The 21333-nt window shown below is 45.0% G+C and overlaps 1 protein-coding gene across 1 annotated transcript in view; it reads left to right on the top strand.

Annotated features, from left to right (window-relative positions):
- LOC147702335 (cilia- and flagella-associated protein 337-like) overlaps positions 1-21333 on the top strand; it is a 1229420-nt gene that overhangs the window by 484680 nt on the left and 723407 nt on the right. Inside the window, exons 4-5 of the mRNA XM_086930967.1 lie at positions 11742-11888; positions 16687-16809. Of these exons, the coding sequence (XP_086787093.1) occupies positions 11742-11888; positions 16687-16809 (270 nt within the window). The remainder of the gene's footprint in view (positions 1-11741; positions 11889-16686; positions 16810-21333) is intronic.

Here is a 21333-nt window from a genome sequence, read left to right as displayed (position 1 = left end):
ATTCATGTGGTGACCTATCCTACCTGGGACCTCTACCGGGGCTGTCAACCAGGTTTCTTGGAGCACAATTATTTCATAGCTATCCCAGGACTCTGTCTTTCCTTTATCCTGTAGGATACCGTTTGCTCCTGCGATGTTCCAGGATAGGATTTTTATAGGGGAAAGCACTGTTTTGCCGGGTGTACTGTAGCTTCATTCTCCTGTCCACCCGGGAGTGGGCAATCTTAAGTTAATTTTTCTCTGTTGCTGTGTGTTTGTGCACCTTTGGCACCTCACTATACCGAGGGGAATATGGCCTAGATGTAGGTAATCTCCTTTTACCACTTTTTAAATACTGAATTTTTACCGATTCGGTATTTAAGAAGTGGTAAAATAGAGGGGGAGGGGGTAGGTATTTCAGAATCGGTAAATACTCAATCGTTAAGATTCGGTATTTACCGATTCTGTAAATACCGATTCGGTAATGCCCATTGATTCCTATGGGCATTGGAGCCCATAAGAACCAATGGGCATTACTGAATCGGTATTTACCGATTCGGTAAATACCGATTCCAGCAAGGGTGCAGGGGGTGTCACTTTGACACCCTCTAGCACCCCAAATACAGGCTTATGTGCAATGTGGCACACATACATGCCATAAGGGCATGTCTGTGTGTCACATTGCACAGGTGTGTATGCACAGATGTGCATGCACACCTGAATTCGGTATTTTATCACACAATAGGATTGTGTGGTAAAATACCGACTCTTAAGGGCCTGTGGCACTGTAAACTGTGCCACCTACATTTGTAATTACAGAATCGGTATATTTACCAATTCGGTAATTTACCGAATCGGTAATTTTACCGAATCGGTAAACATACCGATTCTGTAATTTTTATCCCCCTACATCTGAAAACCCTAATACCTGTCGGAAACGGCCAAAATCGGCCGTTTCCGAACGGTATTCGGGCTCCTACATCTGGCCCTATGTTATTTATTTATTTTTTTCACAGGGGAAAACTTACCGTTAGAAATGGAGACGGATAACGTTGTATTACTGATATAGTAAGTGATATTCCCCAGTCCTCAAATTTTGTGGTTTCTTGTAAAATGTCTGTTACTATTTCTTAATTTCTCCATATTGCTATGGTGCCTTCATTTCCTATATTGTTTCCAGGATTAACAAATGTTATTGCTATTAAATCCGCAGATGTTAAATGTTGTAGTGTTGGGATTTCTGCCATAAGGCGTAGGATGTTTCCTCTGTTCAGATAATCTTGAGGAGCCTGTGAATAATAATGTGGCGTGAATAGGATCCCATTTGTTAGGTTTGATTTATTCTCCTTTCTTTGCGTGTAAGAAGATAGCGTCTGTTCGTTTGTTTGATTTCTTCTCAGCTCTTCGATGTCCCCACAGTTTGCTTCATTACACTGCCTTTTTATGTTAATCAGTCGCTGATCTTTCTTGCCTTTTTCTTGAGGCTGATCTATCTTTGAGTTAACTTTCCTGTTGCCTCTCTTGATGCTTCTCTAAATGCTGTTTTGGCCTTGGGGATAAGATGTTATCGATCGAAAGGGCCTTGAGTTTCTTTCCATTTCAGTTGTTCTGTTCCTATTTGCATCGTCACGCTGTGTTGTTATGTTAATCAGTAGCAGATTTTCCTTAATGGTTCTCAAACTCTGATCTACCTTCACAATGACTTGCCTATCTTGTTTGGTGTTGCTATTATAAACTTGTAAGTTGGACCTGGAGTTCCTGTAAGGGGGTCATTTTCTTGTGAATGGATGGTCAATTTTTGGTCGAGGCTTATTGTTCCTCTAACGTCATTAAATTTGTTTATCGTTTCCATTGGAGATACTTGTCTGCACGCCCCTGCTTTAGGTTTTTATTTTTTTTTTCTGTCTGGAAGATCGCCGTTTACTTGTGCGATCGAGGTCTGTCTCGGTTGGGACTTTGATGACTTGGCGGGTTGTTTTATTTTATTTCCAGTACCCTGTAATTGTCCCATTGTGCTCCACTTGGGTTTATTTGTTGTTGTTGATTCAAGGTCACTACTCTCGAGACTCCTATTTATACTTCTCCCCTTGAGTGTATGTATTGTAGTTGAATCAAGCTCACTACACTCGAGGCTCTGATTTCTCACCACTAGACTCTTTGCTACCGGCAGAGCTTTGTTCGATCGGTGTGATGTTTCAGTTGATCCTGAGAGGTCTAATAGATTTTCTTCCTCTTCCTCATTTTGTTTTTGATGTTTCCCTGATGTCAATGGTGATCTCCCTTTACCGTTGTGGAGATTAAAGATTGGATAGTTATCCAGTGCATATTTATTTAATGTTTTACTGGTGTGCAGGCGATTCCTGACTTTCCTAGCTCGTTTTTTTTTTCATTTTGTTAAGGCAGGTGGAAGATTATTAGTTGTATTTGTCTGCTTATACATTTGGTGGTATGCTTCAGTACAGGGAACGTGTCTACTTTTGATCGGTTCTAACATAGGATGATCTGCTGTATTTACATCCTCATTTGGGTCTCCTAATTTTGGCTTTTTTCAATTTACTGTAGGTTGATCTGTTCTATTTTGCTTGGAGCAACGTTTTGAGGAATTTTATCTCTCGTCTTTTTCTCTTTGTCGTTTTCTGCATTGTTTATGTTTTTTCCTCCAATTGTACAATTTTTGCTGTTTGATACATTGTTTTCGAGTGAACAGTTCGCACATTTGCATTCGTAAGATGCTTGTTAGTAAAGTTGGTAAGTCCCTTAGTTTTTCCAAAATGGGACAACAAGGGCAGTTGAAGGCTCCTGAATATTTACTAATAAGTTCGTCATGGTGTCGAATTTATTATGTAAACCTGAGGTGTATACGGCTATGATGTTCATTAGGTTTATTCGGATATCAAGTTCATCACACTTCATGTTCAGGGTTTTAATTGATGTTTTTAATGTTTTTACTAAAGCATCATGTAAATTTGTAAGGGATTCCAGATTGTAATCGGAATCCTGTTTTCCCTCTGTTGGATGTTGTATGACGTTATTATCTACCAGATGGCCCCAGTCGGTGTTATAATTTTGCGGATTAACTGTACTTTTTTTTATTTTCCACAGAATTTTCCATGTCTGTATGGGCCCTCTGTTCCAGGTTTGGTTCCTTTTTATTGCGTGTTTTGGTAGATGGTTCAGTGTGTGCTTGCTCTGTCTGCTCAGAAGAACCTGATGTCTCAATTATTGTTTGACTTTTAGTTCCAACGTAAATTTTTTCCTTTGATAGCCCTCTTTTAGGTTTTTATCCAATGCGCCGTTTGCTGGTACTGTGATGTTGTTGATTGATTAGATTAGCTGGGATTTTGTTTCTCCTTCCAAGTTTATTACTTCATTACTAAATGTGTTGTTATTTATTTGTTTAACATAACTGCTTACTAAGTTTCTCCCACTTGATGTTACCTGGGCTGAGGTACATAACAAATCTTCTGTTGTTTTTTGTGTTCCTAGTTGATGCATTGATGTTGGTTTGTTTGTTGTTTGTTTGATGGGTTTGGATGTAGTACATACCCCTTGTAATATCTCTTTATTGTTCAATATTGATTGTGACTCAATCCATGAGTCGCAGAAATCATCTATGCTACAGAATTCTTCGTTTTTATTGAGTTGCTTTATCTGCTGTCTCGGTGTGGATTGATTTTTGGGCTTTTCTTTGCAGGTGACATCCATATTACTATATGCTCTTGTGCCTATCTCACGTATTAAATCCTGGTTTATGGGAGAATGATGATTTGCTACCCCTGATTGACCCATGTTAATCTCACAAATTGATGTTGATGTAGATGTTAATAATATTCTAGCTTGACTTGTGCTTGTGTTTGCATTCTCCAGGATGATGTCCGGAATGCGGTCCGAGATACCGTCTGGACTCTTACACTGTACTCGTTCTTCCTCATGACCATTATCTCCCGGTTTTGTGTGTACTTGTACTTGTATTTGAATTGTTTGCTTGTTATTGCACCAAATAAGTAACTTTTCGCCCTCTTGCGCTGTTGGCTTGGTCATATTTGGCACTTCTTTTTCAGTAGTATATGGTGTACCATTCGCGGGTTTTGCCGTGGCTATTTTGTCATCCATCTGAGAGGAGTTTATTTGTGCAGAGTCAATGGTTTTAAGAGACCGTTAACGTTTTCCGGCATTGAGTAGATGGCTGCAACTGGATCTTTTAAGAATGTAAATTTGCCAGTTGGGTTCATTGAGCCGAAAATTGAATAAATAGGTGGTATTAGTGCATGCCCTTGATTTCGTGGAAGTTTGGTTGTGCTACTCGAGGGGAGGCTATCTCTTTAATACCCCTTTTAGCCTTGCTATTCCGTTTTGTGAGTCTCCTATTAGTTATTGTTGAAACTAGGACCGGAACTCCCCGCACCTAGCCCATTCTGCGCTCTCACAGCTTGACCCAATTGCACCTATTATCCTCAAGTGTCCCCTGAACTTGGGTGCATGGGTGAGGGTGAGGTACTGGAGGAGCGCAGGCAAGGGCGGCTCAGAAGCAAGAGCGGGTGCAACCTACAAGCTCAATTGGCTGCTTCACTCCGCTCAAAGTGCCGAGGGTAGGAAGGATCAGACTTATCCTGGCCTCGGCGCCTTCGCCGCGCCACTACAGCCACAGGCAGCCAGGCAAGTCGAGTAGGCAGACAAAGCAGGCAGCGCTGCAGCCCCAAAGCGTCTTTCCCACTTGCCTGCTGCTTGGCAGTTGCGGTGGCGGTTGCGGTTTTGCATGCTGCGGTACCCCGGCATCCTTCTGCTTTACTCTTCTCCGCTTCTGCTTCGCTGCCCCGCCTTGCCGCTGAAGCCATTTCTGCTCACACGTGCGCTCCGGTCACCTGCAAGAACTGGACTGACACGGAGTAGGATTGCGAGAAACGTGTGTCAAAAAACAAAATCCACTCACTTGACGACATCAAATCTTTCACTGCAAGGCTTAAAAAAACTCAGACTTGGCTTGCCGAAAATCATTTGAAACTAAACTCCCTCAAAACTTAATTCCTCCTAAGCGCTCCACCTAACCAATCGTACAATATTCTTGAGTGGCTGAACCACCTAACAGCACTCAACTGTCAGCCTCCTATTATCAACTCAGCGAAATCGCTGGAATTAACGCTGGACAGAAATCTAAATATGCAGAAACACATCAGCGTCTCTACAAAAGGAGCACATTTTCAGATGAACACCTTGAGAAGACTGAAACCTTTCCTTCCTGTAAATGACTTCGAATCGGCAGTCCAAGCACTTGTAATCCCAAGAGAGGAATATGGGAGTGTCTCCCTTTGTGGTCTTCCCAGATTGACGATGGCCCCTCTACGAGCTTCAATCAACACAGCTGCTAGACTCATAACAGGCTCCAAAAGGAACTGTCACATCTCCTCTGACCTTAGAGCCCTTAACTGGCTACCTTTCGAGGCCAGAATTCAACAACAAATCGCATGTATGATGCACAAGGCACTACATCACAACACCCCAAGTTACCTAGGTCAGAAACTGATACTCTCTTGCGGTAACAGATCCTCCAGGAGTTCAAGTAATCTTCTACTACAACCACAAAGATTTGCCAAGAAAAAAACATACAACAGGACCGTCTCGGGGATGGCTCCCAGGATTTGGAATGGGCTGCCCCCAGAAACTAGACAGAATCCTTCTACTGCATCCTTCAAAAAAGAAGTGAAATCTATCCTCATGGCTAATTTCACTCGAACTATGTATATTTCTTGTACTATTACTACTAGTTTATATCAGATTCTAGTTTATATCAGTATCGCCATTATTTTTCTACACCTGTTTCTGTTGTTTACATCTGCTCTGTAAAGCGCTCGGATACCCGCAAGGGTCTTGTTTGCGCTATACAAAACCTTCAAAATAAAATAAAATAAATTGAAAAACTGCATGATTACAGTTTGCTTAGCCTCATCGCAGCTGAAACAGAGTTTATGTTGGCATTGATTACTAAACACGAAAAGAGTTCAATAGACCTCTTTCAAGACTGCCATTCTGACTCCATGTTTAGAGCCTTAAGAGCCACATTAGTTTTGAAAATGCCCATGCACAGTTTCTCAAGCTGGGTTGCCTCTGCACTGCATTTTTATCTAAAGAGGTTCGCCAAAGTAGATACCTCCTCTCAGAGACAGGCAGGCTCACTGTAGCAAGAACAACTATTACTACAACATTATATTACCGGAAAGCTTGATTGCCTGGAACCGGCAATGTCTTCATAAAAAAACAGTTTACAGAATACGTAATTAGAACAGTACTTAATCTGCCTAAGCAATATCGTGTTACAAACTAGCTGCTTAATGAACAGCATGTTGCAGACTTCAAATTAGAGTCCAGTAGCCTCCTGTATGAAATTTAAAATGCTGCTACTTATACACAAAGGGGTCTATGACAATATGCCCAAATACCAGACTGAGGAAGGCGTACCTTATAACCCAGTAGGGCTTGAAATCTGCTGATAAAAACACAAGTGGGGTTCAAAAATATATTAGAAAAAATAAGACTACTGGAAGCACTTTCCCAACAGTGGTGGAAGTTCACCTTTGCCGAGTGTAAGATCTTGTATGATTCCAGAAGTGTCTCAGTTGACTTGCCATGCAATTCCAACACTACAGCGTCCTGTCAGTAGAAGTGACGCAGGACAGATATTTGATGGCTAGCTGGGTTCTAAGCCTGATTAATTAACCAAGGATTATATTAACCAAGGATACGTCCTTTGCTTTCTTTATCTGAGATGGAACTTTACTTCGAGATTGGGACTGGTTTTGAATGTTACCTAGTAGCTGAGGAAGAATGGGGCCAGCGATTTAGCCAGTGTCACCAGGAAGGGTAAATGTGAACATTGGCTTAACCCGATTCAGATTTTTCTCGATTCGATGCACTTGCATTGGTAAAAAAGAAACATAGATGGGCTGGGATAGTTTTGTGCAATGGATGTTACGTTAATCCAAATAAAAGCCAATTTTAGGAAGTCCGGGAAATAGGAAATGTTAGTCCTAGTAGCCACATGTTTCCATTCTATGCTCTTCAGATTGTCTCCTTACATAATGTAGAATAATGTTCTATTATCTGTGTGCCTTAACAAAGCAATTTAGCTAAATACACCCAAATAGATGACCTAGAAGCTGACCTTCATGGAACATGTGCTGCGCAATATTGACCCTTTCTGTCTTGAAAGACCCTCTTTTAGAAAACAAAGAAATCTCCTTCAGTTTTTCTTTGATTGGCCCTTTTAGACGAAATTCTCTGCCTGACCGGTGTCCATTATCCCCACCATTAATTAGCAACTGAATGCTCTGCCACAAGCACTTCTAGGATCAGGACTCGGAGGGCTTCAGATTCCCTGCAAATCTCTGTGTGGTTTATTTACTGCATTTATTTTAAGATTACCATATTCTACCAAACATTGATTGTCAAATCCCTTGATATGGTGTATGTAAATTTGCTTCCCTTTGTTGTCTAACACCAGTAATGGTACGACTAGGTGCCTATCCATTTTATTTTTGACCTAGTTGGTCATTAGTTGCCAAAAGCAAATCACTTGAATGTCTTAACGGTGGAGGAATATCAGCAAACAAAATCCCCATGTGGTGAAAAACAGATTTTTCCTTTGAAAAACAAATGTGGGTTCCCGAATACCTCTAAAGAATACCGAAAGCATTGTGAATCATGTCATCTCTGGTCGACTATTTTAACATTTAGTGTGTCCAAAATACTGGATTTCAAAATGTTATAAGAAAACAAGATGTAATTGCAAGACTTAAGTCAAAAGCATAACAACAATAGCATACACGCCCTTTGCTCTCTGCATTGGCAGCATGTGACAGAAATAATTAAGTTTGAGTGCCAAATATGTCCTGGGGAGTGATCCATCAGCATGTCCTCAATTCCTGTTGAAACTGATTAATCTGTATAAATAAGTGAAGTACCAAGTTAGAGGTAGAGCCTTCTTGGTAACAGAGGTTGGTCACCCATGATTTTTTTTCACCACTTGCCGAACCCTATGTTTTTGCTGGTTGTAGAACTAAATGCCCTCATCTCCTGCTATCCACTCCTCCTTCTTTCAACATGGTGAAACTGGCATATCTCAGATTGGCATATTTCACTTATCTGCAAGCTCCTAATATATAGAACAAAGTGTACTCAGGGCATTTAAGTTAAATATCATTAGAGGACTGCAGCACTCATTTTGCCATCCAATACAGTGACAGTGCAAACATGACTGTAAGAACCGGTACTAAGAAGGTGCAACCAATGTCCATAAAGTGTTAACAAGTGTAAAAATGACCAAATATTGAAGTAATACTATACAAAAAGGCTCTGCATTATGCTGCATATTTGCCCTTTCTTACCACATAACCCTGCCCCATGATTTGTCCATCCCCTGTTGCATAATCCAGTGGCCCTGGATTTACAATTAGAAAACAGCAAGAAAAATAATTGACTATTTATAATAATTAATAAAATCCAATTCAAATGGTAAAGTTGGTTTTTCGATAAATATTAAGGAAAAAGAACATTCAGAAAGTTGTGTTTTACCTTCCTAAATCCTCTAGAGGCCCATTTACATTTTCTCTCCCACTTCTGGGAGCCAGTAATTAGCATTCAAATAGGTGTGGATACGTAGTGGAATGTCTCCCTGGAGAAAACAATAGACTGACCTGAATGGGCACATATGAACCCTCTGAATCTACCAGAATATTCAGGGTTGCTCTATGAGAAGCCTTCTTCACATTGCAGTGTCAAATCCTGCCTGACAAGTCCATTATGGCTTTACATAAATTACTTAGGGCACACGTCTAAAAACAAAACCAAGACGCACAAACAATTCTTGTGTATCCACATTCTGGGAAAACCTCCTCTTCTCAAATAAACATCTGTCTCTGGGTTTATCATGTGTACAGTGACCGCCCAAAATTGGATTATAGTTTTAAATGTTGGAGGACACAAAGATTACCATAGTACACTTCCTACACTCATCCCCGCCACTCAAGCCCAAGGTTTGTGAGGGCAAAGACTTCCACCATCTTGATAATGCCCAAGGTGAGTCAGGTTGGCCCGAAAACTTTTACTCTGTTGGTTAGAGTGTGCCCAGAAGTAATTCCCACCCATTAGCTTGTGTTATCTCTAAGCACCCACTTCAGAACATGCCTGGACCGTACGAAGATCTGAAGAGGACTATCTTGCTGTCTGCGACCCGAGAAGAGCACTGGAAGTACTGAACCTGCTCTCTCTTACATAGAGAACAAAGAAGTGGCCTGGTCAGTAGGATGATCTCCTATTAAAGCTGCAGGGATACAACAAGCTACATTAGGCATTTTCCTACAACTGACCTGTAGCAACTGGACCCTGCTGTGTGGCCTCTGAACGACTTTCTGTGAGGTTCTATGTGCCTCCCCTGTGGTAGATTGAACTTATAGGATTAGAGTCAAAAGAGAAAATCTTTGACCAGGACCAACATGATTGGTGTATTCGACCCACGCTCTATTGCTGTCAGTGTCAAATTGTGCCTCAGGCCAGGTACACCACCGCCCTTCACTATCACTGGAACTTTGTGGTTCGTGGGCAATATTTTTACTTTAAACTTTAAAAAAACATATCTGTGGTTCTCCACATGGTATGTTTGTCACTTAGGTGTCAGTTTGTTTATCAGTTCCACTCTATTTTTCTAATTTAGCTTGTTGTTTTTTATTGCATTGTATCTTGTGATTATTCTTTGAGGTGGATAGTCAACCCCTAACCCCAAAATGTTAATCCAATGTCTTACAGTCCCCTTGATTGTTAGGGACTTACCCTACTTTGTATATTGCTGCTCTATATGAAGACAAAAATAGTCTTTAAGGCTGAACAGAGGGATAGGGACAGCTGGTGAGGAGCTATTTTCCTCTAATGCCTCAAGAGGGAATTATGTTGTACTGATTTTATTTTTACTTCCATGCTTATTTTTGAAACCTTTTCCAACTGAATAGTTTGTTGTTTTATAGGCATTGAGCCTGTGTGTTGATACACCAGAGAGTTCAATGGAATGATTGCTTACAAGTCTCATAGAGATTACATTTATAGATTAATCCCAATGATGTACCCCCTTATCCGTAACAACCTCAATATGCTGATTTTGTGTTCATACACTATAAGTCAAACTGTGGCCCAGGTTGGCATAATCTGTCTTAAAAACATTTTAATCCTAGCTATGAAGACCTTTAAAAAGCACCTACCTTTTCGGAAGTGTCCATACTTCACTGTACACAAATCACTCTCTTCTAATCCCATTTCTGTATCTAATATTGGTTGAAGCATTGGAGGATGGGGAAATGATATAACTGAGACAGCAGTTGACAGTAAAGATGGGAGACATCTGCTAAGTGAATTTGTTCTGGTCTGTACAAGCATATAATAAATTACAGCTTGTGCAACTCCTTCCACTTTTCACTGAAATAACTTGCTAGATGAAGTCTTTGTTGTTCACCTAAGTTCATGCTGACTGTTAGCATAATGTTTAAAAGGGAGGTCATGTTGATCATTGTTGTAAAAATGTGGATCACTACTTCAATACCTGTAAGAGGGTCAATTGAGTAAAGGAGAATGGGGGCTTTGGGAGTCATCCCACTCAAATAAAACAGTATGTCTACTTACTTGACAGTCACAAAATGCGTGGTATGGGGATTTCACCCAAGGACACTGTAAAAGATGCAGTGGAGTGCCCCATTCTTCTCAGAACATTCCTGGGGAGGAGTAATTTTTCTAGGAGGCAAGCCTATATTCCCTTACCCAATCTGAAAGCCACAAACAGAAAGTGGGTTGGACCATCCTGGACAAACTCTGAGCCGCAGCTTAAGTGTTGGGACTTACCAGTATTAGGGATATATTTCAGGATGGTTTCTTTGCCACTTCACAAGAAGCTCTTGACCTGACAGGCAGCCTCCTGATTATACCTTTTCTTTTCATTAGTAATTAAAGGGAGAATGTTGGGGTTTTGAAGGACAATGAAGGGAGTGGGGTTGCAACAGTACCAAGGAGAAGAGGCTCTAGACATGATAGTTATACTCCTGTCTGAGATTTTCTTTTCTCAGAGGGAAAATGGGAAGTTTATGCCAGTGAGGTGACAGCTATTGAAGTAGATAACCCCATAGGTGCACAGAAGAAACTGGAATTGACTGAAATCTGTGTGAGAACTACATTTGTAAAAATCTGGAAGGACAGCTTGGGTGACAGAATCCTGTTTGAATTTCTGACCCTTACTAACCCCTAAACTCACCTAAGAGATGAAAGATGGGAAATCATGTGAGGGACTCCTAAAGTCAAGGACCCTTGTGACCTTTATGTATGAAAATGAATATTCTTGCAGAACTAGTTTTTACCTGTGCTGGAGTTATCTACTTTGCAGTATTACTGCTCATCTTCAGTTCTTCTGAAAGCCTCTGTATTTGCTCTTAATAGAGTTATTTGTGGATTGGCACAGAAAACGAGTGAAACTGTCCTCCACTCCTAGAGCCTTATGGACAAGCAAAAAACATTGTATTAACCAATGAAGAGGACAACTACTGTATTTTGTGTGCTGAAATGGGAGTAAAAAACTGTATCTGCACATCATGACTTGATAATCCAAAACTGTTTTATTTAACAGCTATGACTATCCCTAGACTTGGTGGGATTTTGATGGGGTAGAGGTGGACCAGGTCTAGCATTTTGTATATCCATTAATCTGCTCATCTGTAAATTATTTCTGGTTCTTTAAGGTTGACACATCTTGTGATGGCTTTGTTGACTGGAGTGAGTTTTGTACATTTATGCTGCTGCAGTACAAAGAGAAGGACTATGTGAAAACCAAAAAGGAGACATTCCTTGTCCAACAACCTACAATAAGGCTCTGCCTGCCGAATAAGGTTAGTAAACTGACAACTTCAAATAATATACATGAAATGTGTGACAACAGTTTTACTTTATTATAGGTGTCAACAGAGATCAGAGCGCAGGAAATGATCACCTCATTTGGCCAATATTCCCATCCTAAAATGCTTTTTCAAAAGATCCTGTTTTCTAAATACCCTGAAGTAAATTTCACATAAGCGGCATTGTTTTTAACTCACTTGTTTCCATCAAATTGCAAGAATACCTGCCAATTTAAAGAAACCTTTGTTTAGTTTCTGACTAAACAAATTTAGCAACTAGGGGCCTCATTTATGAGAAGTGACGCATCGCAGCGTGAAAGCAGCGATGCGTCACTTCTCAGTGCGCCCTCCTTGCGACTTGATGGATGCATCATATTTACTGTATGACGCATCATGTCACAAGGAGTTACAGAAACGTCTGTATTTCGGACGTATCTGTAGGTGCAAAAGTGGCGCATTGCTGGAGTATGTCACAAAAGTGACGTAACTCCAGCAATGTGTACTTTCACATGGGCAAGCCCCATGTGAAAGGGCCTGCATCAGTCTTACGCCTGTCGTGAAGCAGGCATAAGATTTTGAAGCATTTGCACCCTAGAAATGACACCGTGAAATCTCATAGATTTCACTGCGTCATTTCTACGAGGCTTACTTACGTGGGAACGCCCACCCTGCATACATTATACCTGAGGCAGGTATAATGTAGCGCAGGGAATTACAAAGTGGCGCATCTGCTTAGGTGCGTCACTTTGTAAATAGAGCACACCAGGAGGCATGTTTTAAGCCACTGATACGTCCCAAAAAGTGACGCAACGGAAGCGCAAAACTGTTGCAAGGCCTCATAAATAATAAATAAGGCCCTAGGTTTCTTTCCTTTGGCATGGCTTTCTCCCTCAATCATTGTACCTTTTCCAATCATAGTCCACCTTTCTTGCTAATGCCTACCTAGCCTGACCACTAGATCCTGTTGCAGGCATTGCCCAAGGAGATATATCTCCCAATAGGCATCCATATAGGGGTGATTGAATACAAGGGAGAATAATGGCTGACGTCTCTTCAGACAGTGCCTTCTCATCCGTTTCTGGGTTTGTACTACTGTTACTGGTTTGCCTCTACCCTAGGAAGTCGCAATTTCAAAACAAAAAGCAGAAGGTAGAGGCATGTACTCAGTTGTAACACCCTGAACACTGCCGTCCATAAGTGAAGTGGTTGAGAGAGAAAGGACCTCCCATTACACAGATGCTGAACATTAAAATGTAACTGCAGAGCCACAATGAGTCCATGGAAAATGCAAAAATGTGGGAAAGCTACGAAAAAATGGTCAGTCTACAACACTGGACACTACAGCCTTGAAGCTCAGAGAATGAGAGATTAGGTAACATAGTTTACGCAAGGGGCGAGGATAGCCAGGAACTAGAAGTCAAGTTGCAGGCTCAACTGGGGGTGTGAAGTCAGAATCACTGAAGATTGAGATGAGTGTCAATGTAAGGTAGCCTGAGATTTGTTGATCTTAATAAGAGACAAGGAAGCAGCATCAACGTTAAAACAATCTATGAGCCACACACATCACACTTCAATGCAACCTTAACCCTCACTGAGATCCATTTCAGAGGTGTGGAAATCGTAGTTAAAGTGTGCGCTGGACTGTATGATTTGCACCAACACATGAGCTATTAAGGTATTGTGAATAAAGACAACCACCCATCATGTGAGACTGTCTACTAGTGAGTGAGGCTAACTGACATTGGCACAGGGGGGTGTCAGAAATAAAATCTTTTCGAAAATGATTGGGGAAAAGTGCATAGCAAATAACATATGGCCAATAAAATTGGTTAAAATGTGACTTTGATTGAAAGACAATTTAACAGTTTCCATTAGGTGTTCTGAATATTACTCCTAGTAATTCAGATATTTTCATCTGCCAAGTACCAGAGTACTGACAGTTTCGGCCCCCTCAGTAACAAGCGTTGTCAGTTTCTACATCCTTAGTACTCTTTTACAGATTTAACAAACACAGTTTGAGGTATAGCCAGTTCCTACATGTCCATTAAGTAGAAGTGTGAGAACATTGGTGGGGCTCAAGTGATTAAGTTCATGCGGGCTCTAGCATTATTGTCAACATGTTCTATAACAAAAGCAGAAAAGGAGAATTTATTATATATGAAAACGTTTTACTGGGGCAGTGCAAGGCCGTGAAAAGAGAAGTGCAGAGACTAGTGCAGTCTAGTTGCCCCTCTCTTGTGTCACCTGATGGTCAGGGCCGGCAAATGAAGATGATCTCATTATTATTAAAATTATTAGAGTGATGGTGAAGCGAAGCCTCATATGGAAAATTATTATGTTACGGGTATACTGATAACAGGTTTGCAATGATGTATTGGAGCATGTGATACTGGAAGGGGTGACCATTCCAGAGGTTACATAAGTAAGTTAAAGGGAAAAATATAATAAAGTTTCAGTCCACCAGAGTCTGTGACCTCTAAAGTTTCAGTTGCATATTAAAGGTTCGATAAACACAATAAAGTTTTATACTCAAATATACTGGCAGAATTTTTTTCTAAGTAGAGTACAATACACAGGTATTGGGAATTCCCTGATGAAAGAAAGTATCATTTACTACTTGTCCAGTAGCAGGGAGTCCCAGTTCTGCATGTTCAATAGCAGGTACTGCCATTTTCACAAATCCTGCAAAAAGCCAGGCTGTCCATAAAAACGGATTTCAATTGCCTCAGAGTCCCGCGTCAGGCAGTCACAGACCTAGCCTTCAGTCATCTGGCTACTGTGCCGTGCCACATAGCCATGCTGGTAAATTTCACAACTATTGTAGGCTCAGGGTTTAAATCAGCTATTCAGGCTTATTTTTTCAGCTGGTTCCTCACTTGTAGACAGGATGGTTATAGGAGGCACCACCCTCACCGAATTGCCATGTTGTTCTTGGAGTGCAGGAACTGAGAGGCCTGGATCCTTCTATGCCTTTGGCAATCTAGATAGGCAATCTGGAAAGCCTACAACTGGTCAAATGAAAATTCGTTTTAAAGATTCGTCAAAAGATGAGCATCAGGCAGCTTAACTAAAGCCTAGCCTGCGTGCACCAACTTTAGCATAAACTAGCTCACTAACGAGTAAAGAGTTCGGACTTTAGTTGGTTCAGTAGAGCTTAGTGTTTCTGCTAGCCCACCACACACACAAAGGAGACGGTTGAACTTAAGGAATTGCTTATCAAGTGACTATACTGCCTTTTGAAAAATTTCCAGCAAGAGGGTGGAGTAATGCAAGTTTAACCTGAGCTCATTAAGTGTGCAATGGAAATGGGAGTGTACTCTTGCGAATACCACTGTGCCATTTGTATGGAAAATGGGAGGTAACCTCTCTATGTCAAACATATACCATTGCTTTGGAATTTCCATACTCAATGTGGATTTACACTCACAGAGGCCACATCTCCGTGGAGTTCCACCAGTGACGGAGTCTGTTAAGTTGCGCTGCCCGTACTGATTATTAGTGCTGGGAGTTTGTCCCGCTGTACAATCAGCGTTCATTGCACTTCGCATTGCACTAGAGGGCCCTGCTGCTTCCTGCCGCTCGAGTAGGCACTCTACTCAGGCGGCAGCTTCCTCCCTTAATGCGAGCAGTTGTGACCTGCTGAGTCCGCCGGTATTGATAAATCTCACCGGGAGGAAGTCTAGCACGCAATTATTTCTCTGGAGCACTCGCATTTGAGAGAAAAAACTCTGCTCCATGTTACTTCGTGAGGTTTTTCAGAATGCTGCTATCCGCACTAAGGGGGAAAAACTCCGCCCGCGGAGCAGAATTCTTCACCCACCCCTAATTCTGTCACCACATCACTACCCCTCAGGGTCTAGCAGTCCCCATGATGGCCATCTTTGCTTGTTTTATCGAGGCCATGTCACGTTATGCTTGTTTATTACATTCTATTCGCTTGTTACATCACTCTCACTGTTTGCATTAGGACTGCTTTATAATTTTACTACTTCAGGCCTTTAGCGTGCCTTGTCGATTTCCATTATTTAAACCAATTAACTGTTTGCGTTTTTTCTTCCTGAAAGCTAGGGTTTGTGGACCTGCATAGGACATACACATTGAAACAGCACATATCATACCCTTGAGAAATGAAAACAAGTTCTGCAAATATAAAGTGATTTCTGGTATCACCAAACTACCACTGTTGTTTCTTGGGAAGGACGCTGACATCAATTAAAATCCTAAGGGAATTCAAGTGTAACTAAATTCATCCCTCATAGTGAATTTCTGTTTTATGTTTCAAAATAGCACAAACCTAGTACCTTGGGCCGCAGATCTCTGTATTAGACATGCATTTGCACATACAAAGTCACAAGACAGACAACATTTGGTAAAATAAACTTAGTTGAGAGAGGCTTTTGAAACAGATCTTATGTAATTATTCTCTGGTATGATAACAAATGTAGAGTAAGACATAACTCTGATAGTAGGGAATTCCAAAGTCTGGAATGTGTATCGAAACAGTTTGTTGAAGGTCTTTTGAATTCATGGGCTGTGGAGTTTCCCAAAATAGTTTATTGGGCTAAGTGCATTTGATGCCAGAGATTATTGATGGGTCTTTAGAAATAAAATGGATGGCCAAGACACAGTGTCCTTAAAATAGTACACTAGACCATTACTGCTTGTTACATGTCTTTATAGTTTGAAATATTATTACATGTCAAATGTAAGCAACACTATCCTGCCTTTAGTGGTAAAACAAAACCATGTGCAACTATTCAGTCTTCAATTAATGTATTCTTTACATTTGCAGCAGGAGCCCACAACCCGTATTTTGGCCATCTCTTCTCCTCCACCAGTGTGGTTTGTGACCGTCAGCAAAGGGGGTGTTCTGACTGTATGGGACAGTGACTTGCACATTCAGAAATCTTTTGAGGTAATTTTTTTAATGAATATGGGCAAATTGCTTGCGATAGCTCTGCATACAGATTCAAGAGATGACTGTCCTAGCTTTCCTCATTTTAATGTGGCCTTGTTTGGGGGCGGAGGGGGGGTATGAGAGGAGGTTTTAAGTACTTTTATATCATAAAGCAGTGTTTCGCAAAAGCAATCTGCTTTCAAACAAGACGTAAAAAACACTGCCCTTTTAGAATTTTAGAATAACGCTTTCAGAGAGGTAGCTGAGGCCGCAACATATTACCCCCAGGTCCCTTATGTCCTCGGGCCATTCAATACTTATGGAGATTACTATCTCCTGACAGAAAATAAAAACAAGAGGAATGCTGGGATATACCTACTGCCCCTCCCCCCGGGAGTATAAAGGTAGGACCTACCCAGCAGACCTCCTGTTCTTTTTTTCTGTCTTCGACAGAATGGCTGATGGATGCTGTTGGTGTGGGGGACTGCACCTGCTCCTGCTGGGCTTGAGTGGCATTCGGTCCTCCTATGGCTCCTCCTGTCCGGTTGCCTGGCTTCTCGGGCAGGGGTGTGGTTCCTGTTGTGTCTCCCCCCCGGCCTGCCGGGCTTGCTGGGGGGGGATTGTCTTCTTTGCAGCCTTTTCCCGGGTTTCCGGCCCTTTGCGGCTGGTGCGCCGCCTCCCGGTTCCTTCCGGGTCGCTGAGCGCGTCTCCCCGAGCCTGGCCGGGTGGGAGACGCGCTGCGCTGATGTCTCGTTCCCGGATCCGGCTGTGGGTGTGGGGGCCTTTCTGGAGCTGCTCGGGCCCCCGCTCCGGGTGAGTCCCGCTTTGCGGTGTTTTCTTTTGCTCCCCCTGTCCATGCATTGTGCCGGTTTTGCTGTTGGCCACTGCAGCCGAGTTTTGTCGGACGGCTGCAGCGTGTCTTGCCGGTTGCTCTGTCTCTGCTGTGCTACGCTGCTGGCTTTCTGTCTCCATGCAGGTTTTGCTCTCCTGCCTCGGATGTTTCGTGGCTACCACTGCGGAGTCCTGCCTGGGGAGACGGCGTTTCTCGGGCATTTTCTTGGGGTGCCTGTGCCACTTGCCTCGGATGTCTCCTGCCTGCCGATGCTGTCTCCTGCCTGGTGATGCAGCGTTTTTCTCGGCTGTTTTCTTGTGGTGCCTGTGCCTGTGACGTTCCTGCACATGCTGCCGGCTTTTCCACTTTTGCTTCCAGGGCCATTGTGTGTTTGGTGTGAAAGAGCGAGGCTGCCGCTGTGGCCTGCCGGGGTGCGTGGTGCTCGGTCTCCGGCTGCTGTACCCTGCCATTGGAGGTTGTCAGGTCCGTGGGTGTTCGAGCCCGAGACCTGCTGAGGCGGGGATTCGACCCTGGGCCCACATCCTGTACTTTGCTGTTGTCCTTGTGCTGGATTTGCCCATCCTCTTGAGTTTGTCGTGTTGGCGGGGTTTCCTGTGTGTTGCCACTCTCTGCTCCCGACGTCGGTGTGATGTTGGCCTGTGGCTTTCTGTCCAGGGTGCACACTGTACAGTTGTTTGCTTTATACTGCCTCCCTTTTGTGGTTATGCACTGTTGGGAGCGCGTTTGCTGCGTCAGTTGCGTGGCTGATGGGCCGATGCTGTCCCTTGCTCTCTTCTGGGGGGGAGGGGCTGCCTCTGTGGTGGGGCTGCTCTGTCCCTGCCTCCCTGCCTTTCGACTCGCCGCGCTTCTTGGTGGGGCGCTGGGCTTTGGGTCTCGGTTTCTGGGGTGTGTGCGCTGCTGCCTGCCGTGGCCTGTTCTTTGGCCCCTGTTTTGTTGTGGGTCTGGTGACTCTGTGATCCTCTTCCCTTCTGGGTGTGGGGTTTCCTTGACCTTCCTGTGCACTTGTTGTGCGGGGGTCTGTGTGAGTGGCTGTGTGGGGTGCTTTCCTTGTTATCCCTGCTGCCTGTTCCGCTGCGGCTGGGTGTGGATGCCTTTCTCCTTGTCGTGGGCTCCTCACTGCCGTGTTGCTGCTCGTCCGCCTCCTGGGTTGCCTTGGCTGGCGCTTCCTTTCGCTGTGTTGGTTGGCGCTTTGCCCTCTGTAGGTCCTCCGGTCCCCTGTGCGGCGTTTGGTTGGCCTCCGCTCTGGCGGTTTGGTGTCGGGGCTTGATTGTGGGCTCTGTGCTACCTTCCCTTTTGGGATCTCCTGCTGCTGCTGTTTCGGGGGTCCGCGCTCCCTTCGGCTGACCCCGGTTCTCCGGTGGTGGCCGTTCCGTGGGTCTGTTCCCTTGGTTCTCTTCTTCGGGGGTTCCCCTGCTCTTGGCGCTCTGGGGGTGTTTGCCCTTTCTGTTTCTGGCTTGGGTTCCCGTCACCTCTGTGGTGGCTGGTTCTTTTTGCTGCTCCTGCCTTTGCTTGCTCGTGGGTTCCCTGTGTGGTTGGGGTTTCCCTGCCTGCTGGTTTGCGCCTTGCCCTCTGGTGCTCTGGTGCCGGTGTCTCTTCTTTTCGGTGGCCTGTTTGGGTTGCCTTCTGATCCGGCTCTCTGCCCCGTCTGGTGCTGGGTCGTTGTTCCTGCTTCTCGGACCGCTGCACGGTGGGTCCTGTGGGCTCCCCTCGTTCAGGTTGGCCTGCCGTCCTGTTCTTCCTCGGTGGTCTTGCCTCCTCTGCAGACTGGCTGTTGTGGCCTCTGCCCTGCTGGGGTTCCTGGTTCTTCCCTTCCGGGTTCCTGGTCCTGTCCCTCCTTTGCCTTGGCTGCGCCTGGTTCCTCTCGTGGGTGCCGTTGGTTCTTTGGGGTGCTCTCTCCCCTCTGCCTCTGCTTGGGTGGCTTTTTGGCTGCCTTGGGTGCGGCGGTTCTGCTCCTCCCGGCCTGCTCCTGTTGTCGGGCGTGGTGCGTTGTGGGGGACTGCTTGGTCCTTCTGGTGCTGTGGCCTGCCCTTTGCTGGCTGTTTCCTGGCATCCCCTCCTGTATCGGCTGTATTGGCTGCCTGGGGTCTCCTGGCGGCTGCGGGGTCCTGTCATACCTCCTTGTCTCGGGGTTGGTGTGTGGTCCCCGCGCTCCGCTGTCTGCTCGGTCGCTTGGTCTGGCCTGGTGGTTTTCTGCCTGGCCGCCTGGAGCGGTGGGGTGCGATTGGCTTCTTCCTGTGGGTTTCTCCACTGCCTCTTCTGGTTTTGGTGGTGGTGCGGGGTGGCCGTTGTTGTTGCCTCTCCTGGGCCTATGGTTTCTTTTCTCGCTGGATGTCTGCTGGGTCTGCCTCCCGGCCTGCCGGGCTTGCTGGGTGGCATGGCTTCCTCCTGGCCGGTGTTCCGGGTTCTCGGCCCTTTGGGGCGGGAGCTCCGTCTCCCCGTTTCTTCGGGGTCGCTCTGCGCGTCTCCCCGTTGCTTGGCCGTGTGGGAGGCGCGCTGCGCTGGTTGCTGTGGCCTGCGTTTGCTTCTGCTTGGCTTTCGGCCGTGGCTTTCTGTGGTGGCCTGTTGCCTTGGGCTTCCTCCCTGTTGGCTCCTGTTCTGGGCTGGTCTGCCTTCTGTTTGTGCGTCCTGCTCTGGGTTGCCTGGTTGTGCTCTTTCTGCGGTCCTGGACTGCCTGGTGGAGTGTCTTCTGGGTGTTTCTTGGGTGGCTTGGCGCTTCTTTGCGGGTGCCCTGTATGCCTGTGGGGTGTCTGGTCCCTGCGTCGTGGGGTTCCGGTTGCTTATGGTTGTGGTGTGTTCCGGTCTGGTTCTTGTTTCTGGCCGTCACGCTGTTGCCTTCTTGTTTGCCCTTCTTGCCTCTTCTGGGGTTCGTTGGGGCTTCGGCGGGGCTGTTGGCTCTCAGGTCTGTGCTCTGTTGGGGTCTTGCCCTCTTTGTCCTTCCCTTGTTTGGGTTGGTTCTGCGGGTTGCTTTGGCTTCGGCTTGGGCTTCCTGCCTGTATCCCTGGTTGCGGCTTTTGCCGTGCGGGGTTCGTCCCCTGTGCTGGCCCTGCCTTGGGTCTTGCCGGGCTGTGGGTTGTGGTTTGCTTGTGCTTTCCTCCCTGGCTGCGGTTGCTTCTGTGAGGTCCTCTGGGGTGGTTTTGCCTCTGTCTCTCTGGCCTCTGGGTTTCTGCCCCGGCCCTTTGCTTGGGCTGTTTGGGGTCTTTGTGCCTGGCCTTTTTTTTGGTTTGGCTTGGCTTGGCTGTGGTTGTTGTGTCCTTCGTGGTTCCCTTGCTGTTGTCTTGGGTCCTTGGCCCGTCCGGTTGCTCTCCTGCTTTGGTGTTCAGGTTTGCCTTCTTCGGGCTGTTGATTCCTGCTCCCGTTTCCTCCGCTTTGGCTGGAGTTCTGTTTTGGGGTTCCTGGGATTCCTTCGGTTCCCTTTCCTCTTTTTCCGGGTCTCTTGTCCCGGTTGGTTGCCCTTGTTGGTTGTTCCTGCTCGGGTTTCCGGGAGGTGCGGGTTTCCTTTGCCTTGTGTCCTCGTCTTGCGGGACCTGGTGGCTTGGCTTCCTCGGGTTTGCTCTTCGTTCCCTGGTGTCTGAGGTTTCTCTCTTTCCCTGGCCTTGGGCTCGGTCTTGGCTTTCGGGTCGGGTTCTGGTGGGCTGCAGCTGTTGTTCTTGGTTGGGCCTTTGGTTCCTCTGGTCCGCTTGTCTCCTGCC

The sequence above is a fragment of the Lissotriton vulgaris genome, chromosome 7 (assembly GCF_964263255.1).
Source record: "Lissotriton vulgaris chromosome 7, aLisVul1.2, whole genome shotgun sequence".
In the NCBI taxonomy this organism is placed as follows: domain Eukaryota; kingdom Metazoa; phylum Chordata; class Amphibia; order Caudata; family Salamandridae; genus Lissotriton; species Lissotriton vulgaris.
This window is presented reverse-complemented; position numbering and strand designations above follow the sequence as displayed.